The sequence below is a fragment of the Grampus griseus genome (genome assembly GCF_964374135.1).
Source record: "Grampus griseus genome assembly, chromosome: X".
Lineage (NCBI taxonomy): Eukaryota > Metazoa > Chordata > Mammalia > Artiodactyla > Delphinidae > Grampus > Grampus griseus.
Window position 1 is genome coordinate 115504692 of NC_138999.1, and position 23468 is coordinate 115528159.

General features: G+C 42.0%; 1 protein-coding gene across 1 annotated transcript; it reads left to right on the forward strand.

Annotated features, from left to right (window-relative positions):
- The first annotated feature begins 2272 nt into the window (after positions 1-2272).
- Positions 2273-23100, forward strand: ZNF449 (zinc finger protein 449). Its single transcript, XM_082646900.1, has 5 exons — positions 2273-2298; positions 5315-5764; positions 7460-7664; positions 19729-19842; positions 20035-23100. The coding sequence occupies exons 2-5, from the start codon at positions 5411-5413 to the stop codon at positions 20919-20921; spliced, it is 1560 nt and encodes a 519-aa protein (XP_082503026.1). The 5' UTR covers positions 2273-2298; positions 5315-5410; the 3' UTR covers positions 20922-23100.
- The last annotated feature ends 368 nt before the right edge of the window (positions 23101-23468 follow it).

Below are 23468 nucleotides of genomic sequence, written 5' to 3' on the forward strand. Positions count from 1 at the left end.
GTTCCCTGACCAGGGATCGAACCCGGGCTCTCGGCAGTGAGAGCGCAGAGTCCTAACCACTGGACTGCCAGGGAACTTGATGGCTAAGAGTTTTGTTTGTCAGGGCGGGGGTCTTGCTCTGTTGCCCAGGCTGGAGGGCAGTGGCTAGTCACAGGCGCCATGTGGCTACTGATCAGCAGGGCAGTTTTGACCTGCTCCATTTCAGACCTGGGCCTGTTCACCCCTCCAGAGGAAAGCTGGTGGTCCCCCGCTTCCGGGAGGTTCCCAGATTGAAGCTGAACTTAGTGCAGACACGCGATCACAGAGCGCCCTACAGCCCGGAAGTCCAGGGCTCAAGCGGTTCTCCCGACTCAACCACCGGAGTAGCTGGGACCACCGGCGTGTGCCGCCGCACCCGGCCAGCTTACAGTTTTAAGCACTGACTACGTGCCAGCAGTGTGATCAAAATGTACGCGCTGCTCTCCCTTTAATCCTCAAAACAATACCAGAAGCCATTTTACCAAAGGGGAAACTGAGGCGCAAAGAGGAAAGTAACTTGTCCCAAGCCACGGAGCCAGTGGGCAGAGCCAAGATTCGAACCCCTGTGATCCAAGCTGACACTGGCTATTGCAGCAGTGACCTGCCTCCCTGTGGAAACAGGCCCTCTTCACTGTTCCCTCTGTGTGCTTGGGGGGAAATCTGGAGGATGGAAGTTCCAGACTAAACTACAAAGTCACTTGCCCGTGTAGGTCTACTCAGGGCAATCAAGAGACTCCGGGTGGGGAAGTACGACACCGTGATGTCCCAGTCGCGGCCACCAAACCGCACACAAAACATCTCTGTCGCACTCACTCACCTATTCCCTCCCCTCCGTCTCGCAACCTCTGTCTGCATGTATTTTAAAAGACTCACAGCTTCTTGGCAAGCTGTGCGGGTGCAGCTTCTGCACGCTGTTGTGGATCTCCTGGGACAGGATAGTCGGCAGCTGCTCCAACACCAGCAGCGCCAGGACCTGCTTCATGGTGCGCATCTCAAGCCAAAGCCACCCAGCCGTGGCAAAGCTCCAGAAGCCGCCTGAGGGTTTCTGGGGGACCAGCGGCAGAACACATAGAAGCGCAGATGACACGCTTCCAAGCTGGGCCTCGCATGGCTCCAGGCGCAGAAACTACTCTGCTATCACAATGAGGACTACTTTTTGCTCCTGGGAGTTGGGGTCAAACGCAGACCATCTTGGTCCGGAAACCAGCTGCGACAGCTGGCGAAGGCGCCTGGCGCCTCAGCCAACAATACACGGAATCCGCAGGAGTCGGCGTACCCCTGGGGCCACCCAGTCCATGAGCCCAACTCCAGCCCAGGCGGAGCAGATTCAAGTGCCTTGGCCTCTGTAGGCTCGCGACAGCAGGGCGCCTGCCCCAGGTCTCACTTCCACCAGAGCCTCTGGGAGGCACAATCGCAGGCAGCTCTTTCTTCTCTGTCTTGGACCAACACTAAACTTTGGCGTCCAGAGACACACACACTCACAAACTAGCTCGGGACGAATGTGAGGACTACATCTCCAGAATGACATCATCGCCTCTGGCCTGGCCACAACTCACGGCTGACCACCCAGAAGGGAAAATTTGACTCCAGGGGCGGGACCTGCGGACGACCAATTGGAAGACAAGAGGAGGGGCCATATGGGCTAACCTAAAGACCCAAGAGCCCTCTGGTGGCGGCCGAAAGCAGAGAGGAATGCACGGGGTAGTTTCGTCGAAGCTCGGTTCTTTACGAGAAGAAAATACAAAGGTAGCTAGGCCACTGTGACCCGGGAGCGGAAGATCAGAGTCATTATCCCCAGAAAAGTTTATTGAAATGCAAATTCTCGAGTTCATGCGAGATCCAATGAGTATGGGTGTTGGGGTAGAGCGCAGAAATCTGAATTTTTAAGATTCTCGCAAAAAAATTCTTCCTAAAAAGAGAGGTTTGAGAATCACTGATACAGTCATAACAGATTTAAGGATGTCCCCAGTCGCTCCGGTTACTCTAGGGCTGACGGGAGAGAAGCCCTCACTAGGATCTAGAACTGGAGCACGCCCCACCCAGTCCCCGGGAATCTAGAGTCGCTTAAGACCGGAAATGGGATCGCTTCCAAAAGCGGCCTCAGGCCGAGGGGAGACCAAGGAAACTCCCAGCCTCTCCCGCGTCAGCATCCTTAGGGGCCGAGATCTTTAGGCGAGTGGCGTGTAGCCTGCCGGGGGTTGTAGTCCGCAGCCTGGCCGCGCGCCTGCGCCCTGGGCAGCTGCCCCCGGTGAGCCTGGGAGAGCCGTGGGCGCTGAGGCGGTGAGTCCCGGAGCGGTCAGAGGGCGTGGCCGTCCCTGGGGCGCGGGCGCGGGGAGCGGGGCTCCCTTCCCGCTCGGGCTGCGCTAACCGGCCGCTTCCAGCCCCGGTCCGGGTGCGGGCACGGGAAGGAGCGACGGGCGGCGGGCCCCTGTCCGGCCCGGATCCCCGCCGCCGCTCCCTGCGACCCGGCCGGGCCTTCCCGGGCTTCTCCTGGGCGGGGAGCGCCCCTCCGGGCGGCGGGACATCCTCCCCGGGGAGCACGCTCGGGGCGCGCCGCGGCCCCCCGATTTTAAGCCGGTTTTTAGGCTTGTCCCCCTATCCTTTCCCCGAGTGCCCTCTCTTTACACCCTTCTTCATCCACGGGCCCTGTGGGCCGGCTTCATTCAGGAGGCTTTGAGGAGAAGCCATCAGCCCCGGGGTGGAGTGAAGTTTTCATCCGGAAGGGCCGACGGGGAGAAAGGCGGAGGGTCAAGTCCCTGGTCGGCGTGGTGGAAGGTTGGGGACCGTCCGCGGAGGGCTGCCCAGCTGTGAGGCTGGAGCGCATTCAAGGCGGGTCCATAGCCCAAACCAGCACGGTCCCTGGATGCCCTCCAGCGACGGTTAGGTGCCTTGGCGGGGTGGGGTGGGAGGAAATAGAAGCTTCCTAGGAAATGAGCTTTCCTGAGCGCTTCCTCTGTGCCAGGCACACTGCTGTTCCTTTCCCTGCGCTGGGATCCGCCTCAGGAACTTCTATGAAAGAGATGCCGTGATTATCTCGTGTTAGCGACAGAAGCCCTGGGCGTCAGGGACTCAGAGCTAGCATGTTATCACGAGATGGGTCTGCCGCTGAAGCCCAGGCTGCCATCAAGATAACGGTGCTATGGGGGCAGTGCCCATCTGGCATGACTGGGTGAGATCATGAGCATATTTTTCCTTGTCCCACCACCCCAAGGAAGAGGACAGGTACATGAGGCGTCCTGGCAAATGCAGACAGAGTGCAGCCACAGCACACGGGGCAGTGGGGGGAGTGGGCACCGGTGCTGAGACCTGTGGGGACATGTACGTGACGGCCTCTGTGACCTCAGAGGCTGCACTCAGAGAATATGTGGATGTTTGGGACGTGAGCAGTGCGGGAGTCTGTAGATTCCAACCTCCTCCCCACTTCCCTCTGACGTTTACTGTGTGACTTGGGACAAAGTTATTCCATCCTCCTCAGGTTCACCTCAGTCCCCTCATCTGTATTCAGGGCACAGTACTAGAGCCCACCTCCTAACGTTGGGTGAGGGCTAAATGAACCGATGCGTGTGGGAGGCTTAGAACAGTAGCTGGCACAAGGCGTGATGAATGTGACAGATGTTCTTGGTTATTAATGTAGAACTGATTCCTGCTGGCCTGCCCTGTTGCCATGTGTTTTGCTCATGAGAAAGTCACTTAGAATGCTGTTTCAGGATGAGGGTCACGGTGATGTTGCCTGAACTATGCATAACCTCCAGTGGAGAGGAATTAGGGACTGATTGGTGGTTTGCTGTCTTTGCAAGGCATGGCCCTAGCCAAGATGCCCATGGTTGAAGGTGACTAAGGGTTACTCAAAGGTAGATGGACTTTCATGGTTCTTCACCATTGTAAGTATTGCTCCTCCATTTCTTCTGTGGCCTAGCTATATTCAGAAACACAAGACATTTGAAATTAGGCTGGGACTGGGTTTAAAGGCCACTACATCTGTAGGGGTTCACTGGGTCCATGGAATTCTAGAGCAGAGCTGTCCAATAGAACTTTCTGCAAAGATGTCTCTTTTTTAAAATTTTTATTGGGGTATAGTCGATTAACCATGTTGTGTTAGTTTCATGTGTACAGCAAAGTGAATCTGTTATACATATACGTATATCCACTCTTTCTTTAGATTCTTTTCCCACATAGACCATTACAGAGTACTGAGTGGAGTCCTCTGTGCTATACAGTAGGTCCTTATTAGTTATCTATTTTATATATAGTAGTGTGTATGTGTCAATCCCAATCTTCCAGTTTATCCCTCCCCCACCCCTTACCCCCCGGTAACCATAAGTTTATTTTCTACATCTGTAACTGTATTTCTGTTTTGTCCATAAGTTCATTTGTAGCCTTTTTTTAGATTCCACATATAAGCGATATCATATATTTGTCTTTGTCTGACTTACTTCACTAAGTATGACAACCTCTAGGTCCATCAATGTTGCTGCAAATGGCATTATTTCATCCTTTTTTATAGCTGAGTAATATTCCATTGTATATATGTACCACACAAAGATGTCTCTTGAGCACTTGAAATGTGGCTAGTATGAATGAGAAATTGAATTTTTAGTTTTAATTAATTTAAACTTCCACATGGGACTATTTTATTTTTACTGAGGTGTAGTTAATTTACAATGTTGTATTAGTTTCAGATATACAGCAAAGTGGTTCAGATATATATGTATTGGGTCAGCCAAAAAGTTTGTTCGGTTTTAAGTGAAAATAAAGGACACATTTTTCATTTTCACGAGAAACCTTATGGAACAACGTATTCACTAACCAAACGAACTTTTTGGCCAACCCAATATGTACATATATGTGTGTGTGTGTGTGTATATATATATGTTCTTTTTCAGATTCTTTTTCCATTATAGGTTATTATAAGATATTGAGTATAGTTCCCTGTGCTGTACAGTAGGTCCTTGTTGTCTACTTATTTTATATATAGTAGTGTGTATCTGTTAATCCCAAACTCCTAATTTATCTCTCCCCCGACCCACATGGGACTATCGAATACCATATTGGATAGCACAGTTCTAGAGAATCCGTGGATGGTCTTGAAGATTTTGTAAACTTTTTGAAATTGAATTTGCTGTGTAGTGTATCTTTCTAGAAATTGTCCATGACTTTCATCAGATTCTCAAAACCCCCCAAAAGATTATGATCTGCTTCTTTAGGGCTTTGGAGAAAAGTAAGCAAGTTAAGGGAGGTTAGTCTACCCTCTGGTAACCACTGCTGTTTCTCCTTCCTCATTTTGTCCCGTCCTTAGCTTGTAGGTGGCTCTGCCCAGAGGATAACACAAAGAAAGAAATTGGAATCTGCCGCTTCGGGACCCAGATAAATTGTACAGTGCTGGAAGTTGGCGATGGCTGTGGCCCTGGGTTGTGCAATCCAGGCCTCCTTGAATCAGGGCTCGGTGTTTCAAGAGTATGATACCGACTGTGAGGTCTTCCGCCAGCGCTTCCGGCAGTTCCAGTACAAAGAAGCATCTGGGCCTCATGAAGCTTTCAACAAACTCTGGGAGCTCTGCTGTCAATGGCTGAAGCCAAAGATGCGTTCTAAGGAGCAAATCTTGGAGCTGCTGGTGTTGGAGCAATTCCTAACGATTCTGCCCACAGAGATAGAGACCTGGGTGAGGGAACATTGCCCGGAGAACAGAGAAAGAGTTGTGTCACTGATAGAAGACTTACAGAGAGAACTTGAGATACCAGAGCAGCAGGTGAGAAAAGAGGTTGGGATCTTGGGAATTAGACCAAAAGAAGTAGCAGAGGCAGCTGGGACTGGATCAGACGTTCTGTCTGGTGCCTCAGGATTTCCCTGCAGGGCTTTCCATTTTTTCCTTTCTGCTGGAATTGGCATATGTTTCCTTCTGCTGGAATTGGCATATGTTTCAACTATTAAACCCAACTCCACTTCTATAACAGATATTTGGTAATGTCCCCTTTACTGTGCTAAAATGAAATTTATAGATAATATAACCTCCTTATATACACCGAATTAGAAAAAAAATCAATATAATAAGTGCTCTATGGGCCAAATATTGGACAAAGCCTGTTTTTATACAACCCATGAGCTAGTAATGGTTATTACCTTTTTGAAGAGTGGTTTAAAAAAAAAGAAGAGGCAACAGACCAATACTACCCACAAAGCCTAGAATATTTACTGTCTGTCTCTTTACAAGAAAATTTTGCCAACCCTGAGTCAAGTAGAGTCTAGAAGGAATATAAAGGAAAAGGAGTGTGATTTCTTATGAATTAATAAGCATGTGAGCGTGCACATATTTGGGCTTGACTGCACCAAAACTTCAGGAGGTTGTCATTTGCTTGAATCTATGCACATACATTGGGAAGGCGACAGGCAGAACTTCTGACTGATGTGATACAGCTCAAACACTGTGAGCGGTGTTGCTGTTGGTCATATGATTTCTCAAAGTGGCAAACAACTCTTGGTCAGTCCAAACAATAAGTAGTATAGTCTTCATTTGATTTCCAAAGTAATGCTTTCCTAGAGCATTCAAGTCATGCTAAAATATGCAAAAATATTTTGTGTTTATATGACCAACAGGATGAGGTCCTTGAAAGGTTCTTTTTACGTACATGAATGTTTGAGGGAACATTCCTAAATTGTTTGGGAGGTGGAACAATTCTGCCCTGTGAATTATTGGGTTGGCCAAAGAGTTTGTTCTGGTTTTTCCATAAGACGTTACAGCAAAACCCGAACGAACATTTTGGCCAGCCGAGTACATAGACTCCCACCTCTGGCTCGTTACATTCTGATAGCCACCACCTGCCATCATAGGCAAAATGCCCCATGGGGGCGGTGGCGCTGGCCTCTGTTCAGAACCATCCAGTGAAAGCCACAGCTGAGCACGGACAGAATCTTTGGGAGAAGAAAGTGTTTGTTGGTGGGCATTAGGGGCACTTCTGCCTGGTGTGTTGATGGGGTCAACTCTCCTTGGAGTCATCCAAGGGTCCCTGTCCCCCTAGGATAGAATGAATTTATGGTTTCCCTTCCTTTCTCCATCTTCTCGGTTTAGCTTACTTTGTATGGTCTAGTCGCGCACCACCCAGAACAGCCACTAGCCAGGGGTGGCTCTGGGGCACTTGCAATGTGGCTAGTCCAAATCGCGATGTGCTGTAAGTATAACATGCACAGCACATTCCAAAAACTTAGTATGAAACAAAAGTCGGTGTAATATCTCGTAACAATTGTTTATATTGATTACATTCTGAAATTATGATATTTTAGATATTTTTGGGTTAAATACTGTGTGTTATTAAGATCAACTTTACCTATTTCATTTTTTGTTTCATATGGCTGCTGGTACATTTAAAAGGACATGGGTGGCTTGCATTATATTGCTACTGGGCAGGGCTGGTCTGGACTTCAGTGACGGTTCTGGCATTTCCCCCAGCTCGATAGACAGGAAATGCTCTTGGAAGAACTGGCACCAGTGGGAATGGCACACATACCGCCAAACATCCACCTGGAGTCACCCCCACTCCAAGTAATGGGACCTGCCCCGGAGGTCCCAGTGGCAGAGGCGTGGATCCCACAGGCAGGGCCGCAGGAGCTGAGCTTCGGTGCTGCTGGGGAAGGCCAGCCCTTTCTGGACCCTGGTAAGGCAAGGGTTTTATTTCCTTTCTTTGGTTTCCATTTTGAGAGCTCAAGAGCTCTCCAGGGTTGAGGTTGCTTAGAATACCGATAACCTGATGGAAACAGGCCACTCTGATCAAGAGTAGAAGGAGGAGGGACTTCCCTGGCGGTCCAGTGGTTAAGACTTTGCCTTCCAAATGCAGGGAGTGTGGGTTTGATCCCTGGTCAGGGAGGTAAGATCCAAATGCAGGGAGTGTGGGTTCGATCCCTGGTCAGGGAGCTAAGATCCCACCGGCCCCGTGGACAAAAAAACCAAAACATAAAACAGAAGCAACATTGTAACAAATTCAGTAAAGACTTTAAAAATGGTCCACATCAAAAAAATCAAAAAATAAAAAAAGAGCAGAAGGAGGAAATATCTCTCTGGGGATAGCTGGGCACAAAGCACCTTCAATCGAATGGGATTGAAAACCCCTTAAGCTAATGACCCTGCTCAGGAAGCCTATTTTTCTCTTTTCAATTTTTTTTATTGTGGTAAAATACCCACGACCTAAGGTTTGCCACCTTAACCATTTTTATGTGTACAGTTCAGTGGCATTGAATACATTTATAATTTTGTGGAGCCATTACCAATATCCATCTCCATAACTATTTTCATCTTGTAAAACTGAAACTCTAGACCCATTTAAACAATAACTCCCCATTTTTACATTCCACCACCGCCCCCCACCCCCGGCAACCACCATTCACCTTTCTGGCTTATTTCACTTAGCATAATGTCCTCAGGGTTCAGAATTTCCATCCTTTTAATGGCTGAATAATAATCCTTTGTATGTATATATCACATTTAGCTTATCCATTTTCCATAAACGTATACTTGGGCTGCTTCTACATCTTAGCTATTGTGAATAATGCTTCTGTGAACATGGATGTAAAAATATCTGTTTGAGACCCTGCTTTTACTTCTTTTGGGTATATAACCAGAAGTGAAATTGCTGGATCATACGGCATTTCTAGTTTTAATTAATTTTTTGAGGTACTTCCATTCTGTTTTCCAGAGACTGTACCATTTTATGTTCCCACCAACTGTGCACAAGGTTTCCAGTTTCTCCACATCTTCACCAACACCTGTTTTTTTTTTGATAGTAGCATTCCTAATGGGTGTGAGGTGGTATCTCACTGTAGTTTTGATTTGCATTTTCCAAATGATTAGTGATGTTGAGCATCTTTTCATGTGCTTATTGACCATTTGTAAATCTTCCTTGGAGAATGTCTAATCAGGTCCTTTGCACATTTTTGATTTTTTTTTTTGGTGTTGTTGAATTTTAGAGTTCTCTATATATGCTGGATATCCATCCTTTATCAGGTATATGATTTGCAAATATTTTCCTCATTCAGTGGGTTGCTACCCTGGGGTCTCTAGTACACAAGACAGAAAATCAGTCCCAGGCACCTTGGAGCTTCAGCTCCTATGGATGATTCAGATATGAAAATAGGACTGTAAAATGATGTATTGGAGGGAGTAGGATGCTATGGGAGCTCATAGGATTGCCACCTAACCAGCTTTTTGGCAGAGAGGGAAGGCATCCCTGAGGAAGGGGGATCTGGGTAGACACCTACAAGATGAATTGCAGTAAGCCTGCTGAGTGGTGGAAGTGGGGAGGGGAGAGGGCTTTGGACAGAATGGGCAGCCTATGCAAAGGCTCAGAGGGCTAGAGAGCATGGCATATTTGAAGACTTCCTGCTGCAGTTTGAGGGCGCAGAGGAGAAGCAGAGGAGCCAGAGTTGCACTGAAGAGGCTGGAGAGAGAAGCAGGGTCCTGGATCTTGAAGAACTTTGTCAGCCTTGTTGAGAAGATATGCTTTATTACCAGAACAGTGGGGAACCACTGGATGTTCTTAAGTAAGGCAGGGATATACACAGATTTGCATTTAGAAGGTCACTCTGGCTACAATAATAGAGGGAAGACTGGAAACAGCTATGCTGCAATCATCCACCTTAGAGAGCATGATTTTCTGGTCTAAGATTGTGTCGGTGGTGGTAGAGAGAAAAAGACCAATTTGAAAGATAAGTAGGAAATAGAAATTATGGGACTTGGTGATTGACTGGGTGTTGGATGAAGAAGAAAAAGAGGTTAAGGATGGTATCCAGGATTCTGGCCAATGAACTGGGAAGATTGATAATATTATTCACTGACACAGAGAACAGAAGAGAGGATCAGATTTGGTGGGTCAATGTGAGTTTAGATTTGACCATGTTGACCATGTGGAGTTTGAGGTGTTTGTGGGTCTCTAGATATTTTAAAATAAAGGTGACAAAAAAGAAAAACCGACAACTACATATGTATGTGTATTATGGTCAAAGCAGAACTATATAATATTGTCATTTACGTTCCAATCTTTACATTACCTATAGTCTATAGGCTGTTTAAAAGTTCTAAAAAATCTGTAATTTTGTATGTATGCCAGCAACAAGTAGTGAAACTTAGCTAGAAATATTTAATGATAAATGTTTTTGCACATGCACTCTCATTCCCCATGTTAATTTGCTCCTCTTAGCAACAGTCCCAGGTACAAAGATCACAGATGATGCAGAACAGCAATGTTGCTCTTGATTGTAATACTTTACTCTTTAAAGCACGGGAATGTCCAGTGTGTTCAACAAGGAAGAGATAGAATGAATTAAACAAGTAAAATATACCAATTTGGAGGAGAGGAAACTACCCCTTTTTCATCACTGTTAAAGTGATATATTATGCTTTGCAAAATGATGCAAGACTTATTGTTCTATAATTTAAAGGTTGCTTATACTTTTACTGGTTTTTTTTTAAATGAAAACATCTTCGGTATATTACATGAAGCACATCATATTGTAGGCTGAGTGAGTGAAAAGCACAGGATGCTGGCAGAATAGAAGAAATTTCAAAGTAATGGAAGAGGTCAGTTGATTTTATATTAAAGTTTGGAATGTATTCCCTGTTAGCAAAACATTAAGTTGTTGGGTATATAGAAAATGGAAAAAAATATATGTATATACACACATATATTCACCTAATGATATTCATTTAATGTGAATACAGAGGGGGGTGGGAAGAGAGAATAAGAGAGAAAGAGGGAAAAGAACTTAAGTAGAAAATATAAAGAGATCTAAGAAATACATAAGCTTTAAAAAATCCCTTATTTAAAAAAAATCCCTTATTTGAATTCAAACCAGACACGCCAGATGTTAGAGATAGGCAAAAATATTAGAATGTCTGCAATAAGAAAGAAAAGATGTGCTGGTCCTAAAAATATAAAGTATACCATGCTTATCTTTGAAAGTCTGGAGTTCAAAATTAGTACACCAAATTTGGAACAATTTTCATTTGCCAAAGCCTCAGGTTTTTTTAATTTAACCGCATGAACTTACACTAGGAAATTGTATACAAAATGTCAAAGGTCACATCTTTTTGGTGATGCAGGATATGAGAGATGAAAATTTAAAGTAAAAAGTAGGGCAAAAAATGCTGTCCGCAGAGCAACAAAAGAGTCTTGTAACTTAAATTTCTTTATACTAAATGATGTATCATTAGCTAATATCCAGCCCTAACAATAGTAATGATATTTCTTGGTACAGTGGAGACTTTATGACACAATGTTTGATAATGGGGCTTAATGAAGTCATTCCCTGAGCCTGGGATGGGGGGAACATTCATCAATCAAGTACCTTCTTTGTTAACCTCAAGTTGCTTTTTCCCTCTTTGTATTAGATAGCTTTTGCTGAATAACAAATTACCCCCCAAAATTTAGTAGCTTAAAAGAAAAAGCACTTATCACTTCACAGTTTCTGAGAGTCAGGAATTTGGGAGTGGTTGACAGGGTGTTTCTGGCTCAGAGCTGCTCATGTAGTTGCTGTCAAGATGTCAGCAGGGGCTGGCAGGAGACCTCAGTTCCCTGCTAAGCAATCTTCTCCATAGGCTGCCTGAGTGTCCTCACAACACAGCAGCAGATTTCCCCCAGAGCAAACGAATCAAGAGAAAGCAAGGAGGATGCCACAATGTTTTTGATGAACTAGTCACACACCATCACTTCTACCATATTCTATTCACTAGAAGAAAGTCACTAAATCCAACCCACACTTAAGGGGAAGAAAATTAAACTCCACCACTTGAAGGGAAAAATATCAAAGAATTTGGAGCTATATTTTAAAACAAGTATGCACCTATGCTTCCCTGTCCCTACTAGCCTTTTACTTTATACTTCAGTTTTTTAACGTCAGAAAGTAGTTTTTAAATTGAAGTGTAGTTGATTAACAATATTGTGTTAGTTTCAGGTGTACAACATAGTGATTCAGTATTTTATAGACTATACTCCATTTAAAGTTATTATAAAATATTGGCTATATTCCCTGTGCTGTGCATTATATCCTTGTATCTTTTTTTTCTTTTTCTGCAGTCAATTTTTCTTGAGTAAATTTCTTCAGTTAATTAGGTCAAATAAAATATACCCATGATGAGTCTCTTGGCTATAACCATGAGGTGAGTTTAACATCCTGGACAACACATTATCATCACTTGGAAACTAAGGTCTAAGGTTCTAGACTATAGTCTAAAAGACAGAAGCAATGGTTAAATTTAAGGTAATAGACTTTGGTTTCTATTTGTAGGACCCTCTTATTTTATACCAACTGAATAGCAATTGATGTTTCTTCTATTGCTGTAAAACCACTCATCCAATGGTAATAGCAGCTACACAGACTAGTCTGCATTGAGGATGAAGAGAAGAGCCCCCTGACAGAAGTAGAAATTAGAGCCTGCTTTCTGACTGCCATTCAACATTGATTCAAAGCCCTGGAGCCAAGCTATAAAATATACAGTGAGCATCCTTGTGTATATGCAGGTGTCAATAGGCTAAATTTCTAGAAGTGGGGTTGATTGGTTAATGGGTATTTAAAACTTTAATAGATATTGTCAAATTGTCCTCCAAAATTGTTGTACCAATTTATTCTCCCACCACAGCATATGAGAGTGCCAAATTCTCCTTGCCTTCACTTATTCTGTATCATCAAAGTGTTTGATCTTTGCTGTATAAAAGTCATAACTGTTATCACCATGTTAGCAGATAGAAGGAGGGCTGATATCTGTGAAAACCTTTTCAATAAGCGTCCAATTCATTCAGCATCTGTGATGGTATACTATGGAGTGTGTAAGAGTAGAGGACAGGAACTAACGTCAGAAGGGTGGAAGATGGGTCAAGGAATGGTCAGTAGCCTCCGCTGACATGGGTCATGAGCATAGGTTGGGAAATTCAAATTGGTTATAGTGTCAGGAGCAGGGCTCTGAGAGTCCAGGAAGTGGAGGCTGAGTGCACCAGAGGCACAAGGATCTGAATGTTATGTAGGATGTAGGACGACAAGGTGAGTGGGGGGCGAGGTTGGTAGATAATTAAGAAGTTCATCCAAGAAGAAGCTCAAGTATGAGCACATGTTCTCTGTATCCAGAGATGGTGTAAGGTGCAAAGTTAGGTTATTGAGATTTTTCTTCCTTTCTAATATAGGCATTCATAGCTATAAATTTCCCTCTAAGCACTGGTTTTACAGTCCTAAGTTTTCATTTTCATTTCGTTTCCATTTACCTCAAAATACTTCTAGTTTCCCTTTTGATTTCTTCTTTGACTGATTGGTTACTTAGGAGTATGTTGTTCAATTTTGAAATATTTGTGAAGTTCCCAGTTTCCTTTCTGTTATTTATTTATAATTTCATTCCATTTTGGTGGGAGAATATACTTTGTAATTGTGATCCTTTAACATTTTTTATAAATTTTTATTCATTTATTTATTTTTATCTTGGGGCTGCATTGGGTCTTCTTTGCTGCGCGCGGGCTTTCTCTAGTTGTGGCGAGCGGGGGCAACTCTTCATTGTGGTGTGTGGACTTATTGCGGTGATTTCTCTTGTTGTGGAGCACGGGCTCTAGGTGCATGGGCTTCAGTAGTTGTGGCACGTGGGCTTCAGTAGTGGTGGCACGCAGGCTCTAGAGCGCAGGCTCAGTAGTTGTGGCACACGGGCTTAGTTGCTCTGCAGCATGTGCGGGCTTCCCAGACCAGGGCTTGAACCCGTGTCCCCTGCACTGGCAGGCGGATTCTTAACCACTGCGCCACCAAAGAAGTCCCCTTTAACATTTTTGAACACTTGTTTTACGGTATAGTATCTCAACTGTCCTGTAGAATTTTCTCTGTGCACTTGAGAAGCATGTATATTCTGCTGTTGTTGGTTGGAGTGTTCTATAAATGTCTGTGATGTTTAGTTGGTTTATGGTAATTTTTAAGTCTTCTGTTGTTGATCATCTGCCTAAATTTCCTATCCAATAGTGCAAGGAGATATTGAAGTCTCCAACTATTACTATTCAATTGCCTATTTCTTTTACTATTTCTGTCCATTTTTCCTTCATGTATTTTGGTATTCTGTTATTAAGTGCACGTATGGTTATAATTGTTACATCTTCCTGATGGATTGATTCTTTTATCATTATAAAATGATTCTATTTATCTCTAATAACTTTTTTGTTTTAATGTCTATTTTGTATATTAATATAGTCATTCTAGCTGTCTTGTGGTTACTACTTGCATGATATATCTTTTTCCATTTTTTTCCATTCAATCTATTTGTATCTTTGAATCTGAAATGTGTCTCCTTAGACAGCATATAGTTGGATTTTTAAAAATCCAGTCTGACAATCTCTGCCTTTTGATCAAGTTGTTTAATTCATACCATTTAATCTTATTTTTTTTTGATATGGTTGGATTTATATCTGCTATTTCACTTTTTGTTTTTGTATGTGTCTCATATCTGTTTTGCTCCTCTATCCCTCACTTACTGCTTTCTTTGACACTAAGTAAATATTTTCAATGTAAAATTTATGTACTTTAATGAATTTTCACTATTTTTAAAGCTATTTCCTTAGTGATTACTCTGGGATTTATTATGTACATCTTAACTTATCATAATCAGCTTCGGATTTATACTAACAATGTCAGTGAGCCATAGAAATATTTCTCCTATGTAACTCTATTCCCTTTTTCCCCTTTTGGGGTGTTACTGTCATACATATTATATCAAAAATGTTACAAACTCAACAATATCTTGTTATAGTTATTACTTTATATAATTTTAAGACTTTTAAAGGAGCTGGGAGAAGAAAGGAAAACAAGTATATGTTATAGCTTTTGTTATATTAACATTATTTATCATTTCTGATTTTCTTCATTTTTCCTGTGGATTCAAGTTCTAACTTCAGTTAGAAGTCATTTCTTTAGCCCAGTACAGCTTTCTCCTACCCACTTCATTTGTGCTGTTATTGGCAAATAGAATACATTTCTGTATGTTATTTGCCCAACAATATACTACATACATACTGTTTTACATAATTACTTTTAAAATCTTTTAAGACAAGAAACAGAAATTTGTATTTATACTATCTTTTATAATTAAATAATTACCCTTACTTGTGCCCTTTGTTTTTCCATGTAGATTCAGGTACTGTTTGGGATCACTTGCTTTCAGACTAAGGAACTTCCTTTAGTGTTTCATGTTAGGCAAGTCTGCTACCAATGAATTCTCATCAGTTTTTGTTTATCAGAAATGTTATTTCATATTCATTTTTGAAAGATAGTATTTCTGGATATAAGATTCTTGGTTGACAGTTTTTATTTTTCTTTGAACACTTTGAATATATTATCCCACTGTCTTCTGGCCTCTGTTGTTTCTGATGAGAACTCAGCTTTTAATCTTGCTAGGGTTCCCTTGTAAGTGGCAAGTCATTTTTCATTTGCTGTCTTTCAAGGTTTTTTCTTCTTATTTGGCTTTTAGGATTTTTACTCTGATATGTCTGTTTGTAGATCTCTTTGTAGTTATTGTACATGGAATTTATTGAGCTTCCTAGGTGTGTATATTGATATTTTTAAATACATTTGGGGAGTTTGGGGCCATTATTTCTTCAAATATTTTTTCGGCTCCTTTCTCTCACTCCTCTCCTTCTGGTTCTCTCATTATATATCTGTTGGTGCACTTAATGGTGCCCCACTTTTCTCTGAGACTCCATTCATGTTTCTTCATTCTTTTCTGCCTCTGTTCTTTTCATAGCATAACCTCTATTGATATGTCTTCGAGTTCAGCAATTCTTCTGACAGTTCAGATGTACTCTTGAGCCACTGTAGTGAAATTTTCATTTCAGTCATTGTACTTTTCAACTCCAGAATTACCACTTGATTCTGTTGTCAGACCCAAGTTTTTGTGCCTGGCACACAGTGAGGCCAAACAAACAGAAATGTCGGAGTTTGGAGCAAGGAAAGGTTTATTGCAGGGCCAAGCAAGGAGAACAGATGGCTCATACCTAAAAGACCTGAACTCCCTGATGGGTTTCAGGGAAGAGTTTTTAAAGGCAGCATTTGGAGTGAGGGCTGCAGGGTGCATGACTTTCTTCTGATTGGTTGATAGTGAGGTAGCAGAGTGATGTTTCAGGAATCTCAGTCATCAAGTTTCTGACCAGTCTGGGGTCTCAGAAGGTAGTTACCATCCTCCACCTGGATGGGGAACCTTAGCTCCTGCAGAACAACTCAAAGATATGTATCAGATTATTTTATACACACACACACACACACACACACACACGTATATCTCCCTCCCTTGAGGAGGAACTAGGACTCTGTTTACTGAACTATTGTTTCTTGACTGCTTTTCCTTTGTTTCTGCACTCCCTCACTTCCCTAATTAGTAACTGCTTGAATTTGCTCTTTGGAAGTCAGGGAAGGCCTAGGAGGCTAAAGCCTTTTTCTACAAACAAGAAATGGAGGACACAGAGAGTCCTGCTTGGTTTCAATCCCCCCTTTGCATTGATACTCCTCAATCCTGAGGGGAACAGGTGCCAGACAAGAAAGGGAATAAAATTTTGGATAGAGGGGTTAATCATAAACTCAGCAGAGGAACTCAGTTTTAGGGGGACTCGATTTCAATTATTTTTTAAATAATTTCTATTTATCAATATTTTTTAAATTTAATTATTTATTTATCTTTGGGCTGCGTTGGGTCTTCATTGCTGCACACGGGCTTTCTCTAGTTGTAGCGAGCAGGGCCTACTCTTTGTTGCGGTGTGCAGGCTTCTCATTGCACTGGCTTCTCTTGTTGTGGAGCACGGGCTCTAGGCGCTCAGGCTTCAGTAGTTGTGGCACGCAGGCTCAGTAGTTGTGGCTCACGGGCTCTAGAGCACAGGCTCAGTAGTTGTGGCGTACGAGCTTAGTTGCTCCACAGCATGTGGGATCTTCCTGGACCAGGGCTTGAACCCGTGTCCCCTGCATTAGCAGGCGGATTCTTAACTACTGCGCCACCAGGGAAGTCCCTGTTTATCAATATTCTCTATTTGATGTGATGTAATGCCATCATAATTTACTGTACTTCTTTAATCATGGTTTCCTTTAGTCCTTGAAACACATTCATAATGGCTACTTTGAAGTCTGTTAAATTAGATATCTAGTCAATTTCATAGGCAGATTCTGCTGCCTGCTTTTTTTTTTTTTCCAGTGTAGGGGTCATACTTTCCTATTCACATACATGTCTTGTTTTTTGTTGGAAACTGGACATTTTAGATTACATTCTGTAGCAACTGTGTGTCCTTCTTCCCACTCTCCAGAGTTTGTTTATTTGTTTGGTGAGTGGCTGGATTATTTTAGTGAACTCTAGTTCACCCTGCAATATTAAGCATTTGATATTGCCCTCATGGAGCACAGCCTTGGGTGTGCGCATAGTCACCCTGGAATGACAGTAGTTTTTGCAGGGCTTTCTTTGGCTGTCTCTTGCCATGACCAGCCCCAGCTATTAATTACCAGCTAATTGTTCTGTTGCTTCAACAATGCCCTGGAGCATAAATTGCTCTGTAGACTAATTCAATCAAATTCAGACACCTTAGATGGGCTAGTTCCTGAGGTCAGTTTTTGAGATTTGTTCTGATCCCAGGAGGGCTCCTCCCAGCTGTCTCTTTCCCCAGTTCTCTTCTGCAAACTAGTCAGCCTACAGTTTAGTGTGTATATGCAATAAATCTATCACTCTTTCCAATTGCCTTTCATTACAGCCTCCACTCTTTTTGAGAGTATCCTTAGGCTTGAACGTCTCCTCTCTCTCTTGGAAATGAAGTCAGTTTCTTTGAGAAGACTTTAGGAGCTACCTCTTTTAAGGCCTGCTTGTCCTCTCAGGCCAAATCTCAGATGCATTGCTCTGGAGCTGGAGGTGGGGACAGTAATGTGCTTATCTCTGAGTCACATTGCCACTTTAGGAGCTGAGCACTAAGTCTGAGCCTCAGGTCTCCTTGACTTGCCTTTCCAGGCAAGAAACCACTGCCTTATAATCACAGTTGCCTTACAAAACCACAACTGCCTTGCAAGGGCAATCAGGGCCCTAGTATTCTCAGCAATACTACACCCAAGGTAGATAGATCCTCTATCCCACCAGTGGAGACTGGGTAGATGAAAGGAGCCCTCACCTCTCAGCCACAGTGGCCTGGAATTTAGACTCAACTGTAGATAGCTAAGGGTAGGGTGACAAATGCTGGGGTCCTGCCCCTCCCAGGAAGATATCCCTCTGAATGGGAGCTGGGGGAAAGAGTGCCCCAGGCTCTTGGCTATGCCAGTCTGTAGTGGAGCTGGGAGAGGGCCCAAAGAGAACAGTTTTGGTTTAAATACGTAAGACTCTTGCTGTTCTCTGTAAATTTTAGCAGATTTTTAAAAATATTGGGCTGGCCAAGAAGTTTGTTCAGGTTCTTCTAGAACATCTTATGGCAAAACCCGAACGAACTTTTTGGCCAATCCAATAGATGTTTCCTAATTTTCTAGACTTTGAACATTTCTTTGTTATTTTTAGTAATTTTCACCAGTTTCACTAGGAAATAGGTCTGCAGAGCTCCTCATGGTATCGTGTTGGAAGTCTGTCTCCCTCCCTGCATTTAGATTATAAATTAGTGTTTCACACCTAGGCCTTTGCTACTCTCTCTGCTTATTTCAAGTTTCAGTTTGCTCCTACTTTTATGTAATTGCAGCTTTCCTTTCATCTATGACCTCCATTTTTATTTGACCTCGGTCTCATTACCCTCTCATCCTATTCTTAGCTTTGAAACCCAAACAAAAACAATATAGTGAATTTAAACAGAATTTTATTCGCAACGCATTTTTGCTTCTTAATCTTAAAAGGTCCTTGTTTCCATGAAAATATAAAATAAGGTATTTTAGTCCACTTCCTCCATTTTGATATGTTTTAAATTTTAAAGTTTCATCAAATTAACTTGCTGATATTATTTTAATGATGCTAATATTTAAACATCATGCTGCATTTTGATCTCAGATGAGCCACTTGCAACCCAAACTTGATGGCGGACCGGTTAACTTGGACAGAGCTGAGGAAGGCGAGGAAGGGGCGTGGAGAGAGGATGGGAGTCAGAGTGGCTCTCCTCAGTGAGGAGAGGGTGGTAGGACACAGCAGAGCACTGAATGTAGAAACTTCTCTGGTTGTCCTTAGCTTGACAGTGAGAAACACCCTTTGATGGTTACTTGGGTTAATTTCAAGAGGATCCACTTCTAGTCTTCAGCTGAAACAAGCATAGAGACTGCTTTTCTGGTTGCTAACCCAGTCCGTTTCCATTATAATTTGAAAATCTCAACTGAAATTATTCCAGTAAGCAGTTGTATAACTTCTGGCTTTACCTCTCTCTCTTTACGTAGTACTCAATATCAGCATTTCTCAGTTTTAATGTGCCAAAACTTTATGAAGATTTACTTCATAGTTTGGCTCTAACCTAAATAAATCTATTATCAAAATAGATACGGTAGCAGTTTATTGTATTGATTTCTGCACAGAATTGATTTACTCCCTTTCCATAGGTTAGAAGAGAATAGCCTTGTTTTGTTCTTGTCTTAAAGAAAAAGAAGACTCTTGCAAGAGATTCCAGATGACATAATAGTAGTTGAGGAGGACGTAGATATTAAGGGCCATATGTCCAAGATATCAGCCTCAACTCTGGAAAAATCTTTGGTGACCTAAACTATTATGCTTCTCATCTTTCTTCTGGCCAGGATATCCAATACCAAAACTCGACGTGAGCTTTCCATTGGAGCATAGAGAAGAGGCATGGGTGAAGGAACTACAAGATTCCAAAGAAATTAAGCAATTACTCGATTCCAAGTTAGGTAAGTAATCATTCGTTGATAACACAGAAGAAAGAAAAGAAAAAAATCAACTTTGAACAAGGTAAAGAGTTTTGGATTCTATTGTACTTAAGAATATCTCTATTTCTACCAGTGGTTTAATATAACTCATTTTCCTTCATGTTCTTTTCAGTGTGGGACACAGTGACATCTGCATTCTGTTTCTTCTCTCAGGTTTTGAGATCGGGATAGAAAATGAAGAAGCTACTTCAGAAAAACAGAAAAAAATGGAGAATATGTATCCATTTATTGTTACTTTAGAGGGGAATGCTCTTCATGGCCCCATTTTGCAAAAAGACTATGTACAGTTAGAAAATCAATGGGAAACCCCCCCAGAGGATTTACAGAGAGATTTAACAAAACTTGTAGAGCATCAGAACCCCTCAGCAGGAGAGAAACCTGAGAGCTCCAACTTGGAAGAACCCCTCAACGCTAGACCCCATAAGAAAAAGAGTCCAGGAGACAAACCTCACCGATGTTCTCAGTGTGGGAAATGTTTTGCTCGGAAGTCACAGCTTACAGGGCACCAGAGAATTCATTCAGGAGAGGAACCTCATAAGTGCCCTGAATGTGGAAAAAGATTCCTTCGTAGTTCAGACCTTTACAGACACCAACGACTTCATACGGGGGAGAGACCCTATGAATGCACGGTGTGTAAAAAGCGATTCACTCGGCGGTCACACCTTATAGGGCACCAGAGAACCCACTCTGAAGAAGAAACATATAAATGCCTTGAGTGTGGGAAAAGCTTTTGTCATGGATCAAGTCTTAAAAGACATCTGAAAACTCATTCAGGTGAGAAACCTCATAGATGTCATAATTGTGGGAAAAGTTTTAGTAGGCTGACAGCTCTTACTTTGCACCAGAGAACTCACACTGAAGAGAGACCATTTAAATGTAATTACTGTGGGAAAAGCTTTAGACAGAGACCAAGCCTTGTTATTCATTTAAGAATTCATACAGGGGAGAAGCCATACAAGTGTAGTCATTGTTCTAAAAGCTTCAGACAGAGAGCAGGCCTTATTATGCACCAAGTCACTCACTTTAGAGGTCTTCTTTAAGGATTGTTAAAGGAAACAAGTCCTACAGAGATTGACAGTAACTCAAAAAACAAAATCTTAAACCTGCAGCATCCTGTTTGTCTTGGAAGAATTTTTTTGTTTGAGCTTATAAAAACAGCTTTTTTTTTCTACTTTAAAAACCCATCTTCCAAGTCATATGAATTCTAGAATATCTATCTACTCTTGCAGTTTTCCTAGATTTGATTTATTCTGTCTCTACAACTCTTATTTTTTTATTACATTGAAAAATTTTGTGAACCAAGCCAACCGTATCATAGATGTAAGCATAAAAATAATGGCAATCCTTTTCAGGGTAGGGTCAACATAATGGATAATCATATTTATCTGACATATCTATTATAGCAACACTATAATTATTCTGCTGTCATTATTAAAGGTGATTATATTAGTTTAAAGCTTTATATGTGTCCCAAGTGGCAAGAAAGGAGACAGTGTATTTTATGAAATAATGAAAATGTGTTAGGAACACATGGATGAAGACGATTTCATTTGCCTGGTATGAACTGGGTTCTTTCCATTGAAAATTTTATTTTTGAGGAAATTAGAATTTTAATCTTTACTTTTGAATTTTGCAAAGGTGGCTAGTCTGCTTAGTTGCAGCCTGGGGTGATGCGGCTTAGAGCTGAGTATTGATTTGATGATTTATTTTGTTCCCAGAATAAGTCAGCTCTTTGTGGAAGAACCCATTTGACAGTTGAAGCTATACAAGTGGAATCTAATTTAATTTAGGTTGACTGAGGAACCAGTGTCCATTGCTTTTCACTCTCCTTTGCTATCCAGCTATGTATCTCTCAGTGCTTTTAAATTTTACCCATCCTTTAATTCAGTGTCTCCCTAAGTGTGTGTCATAGAACACCTAGTTATACAAGATAGTCTGCAAATAAGTTTGGGAATCACTTCCTGCTGTTTCTGCTTTGTAGATTCACAGCGCACATCAGCATATAAGAATTCTGAGAGGTCCTCTGGTAAAGGCGGAAAAAGCACCTCTTTTGGCTCAGTGTTTTACAGTCCTGTTTGAGCCCAGAACCCTTTTTCATGTATACCCAGTAATGACCCACAAAGCTAGTATTCTGCAAATATGCTTTGGAACACACTGCCTTTAACAGATATTTCTATAGCTATCTGTATAGTCTGATTGTTCCCAAGCCTAGTTATCTCCAGTTGTCTCAAGGGTGTTATGAAAAACTCTTTAAACTTATATGTTTTTTATGTAACACACACACACATTATTTAAGGAGGTGAAGGTCACTAATTCAGATATTTATACGTTGCTCAGTGATTCACAGCCTCTTTGAATTTTACTTATAATCTCACACACACACATTGCTACTTATATAAATGTTCTCATATAATAGTGGTAATGACTCAAGTTCCTGTAGCAAGGGAAGAACTCTCTTTGTCAGTTAAAGCTGTTAATACATGAAAATATTCACTCAGCCTAGTTCCTTGTAAAATACAAGAAATAGGACATTCAAGTATTTCCCCTTTATGAGGATACCAGTCATCCTTTCCTTAAACTAGAATTACAGAAAGTATATTTTTTTCTATTCCATTGAAGTTCTTGGAAGTGATATTTAATAGAAGCATTTGGGGGGTATCTACTGTGTGCCTAACTAGTCCTGTTCTAGGCTTAATGAAAACTAGTAAAGAAATTAATTCATAAAGAGTTTATAATATCTTTAGTTAAACAAGAGTTGGGAAACAAATGGAGAGCAATGCAAGAGAGTTTGTAGTTAAGTGCCAAATCATATCAAGTGCTAGAGCCAGGATGTGTCTTTCATTTTTGTCATCTAGGTCCCAGTATGATGCTGCTATAAGTTTGGGGTTAAAATTGAGATCCCAGTAGCAATAAACATGGAACATGGGAGGAGTCTGAATGTAGAGGTGAATAATACCGAATGTAATGGCTTCTCTTTTCTCTCTTGTGGAATTGCATTCAAACCAGGACAGTGCCTTAGAATGGATGTGCCCAACTGCTCTGTATCTATGCAATATTTTAATAAAGTGGAAATGTATGCCCTTCCTGCTTCAATCACATTAACTAATTGTTTGAACAACTTAGAGATGCTTCCCTGAGCAGTGGCAACAAGCACCACGATGGACTCCTGCCCCCAACCTCAGTTGGAATCACTTTACTCCCTGCAACCATGGTGCTGGGTTTATGTACCAGTTTTAGCATTTAATACAATCAATTTAGCTAGTAGTGTTAGTTGCAATCATAATATGAGCTGTATCATCTATATCATAAACACACATGACTGGATTTTACAGGGTAGAGAACATCTATTATTCATTTCTTTGTCATAGTGTCTTGTATATAATAAGCACTAATAAATATTTGTGGCATTGAATCAAGAATTATGTGAAATAGTCCTTGGAAACATATCATAGTTAAAACATTGTGTGGATGTGCCTAATTATACTTCTGAGCATTTCAAAAAGATAAGGGCAAAATATAGTACGTACCTCCTAAGTATTACGAATAGCAAAACGCAGTACCCACCTCATAAGTACTAAGAAGATTAA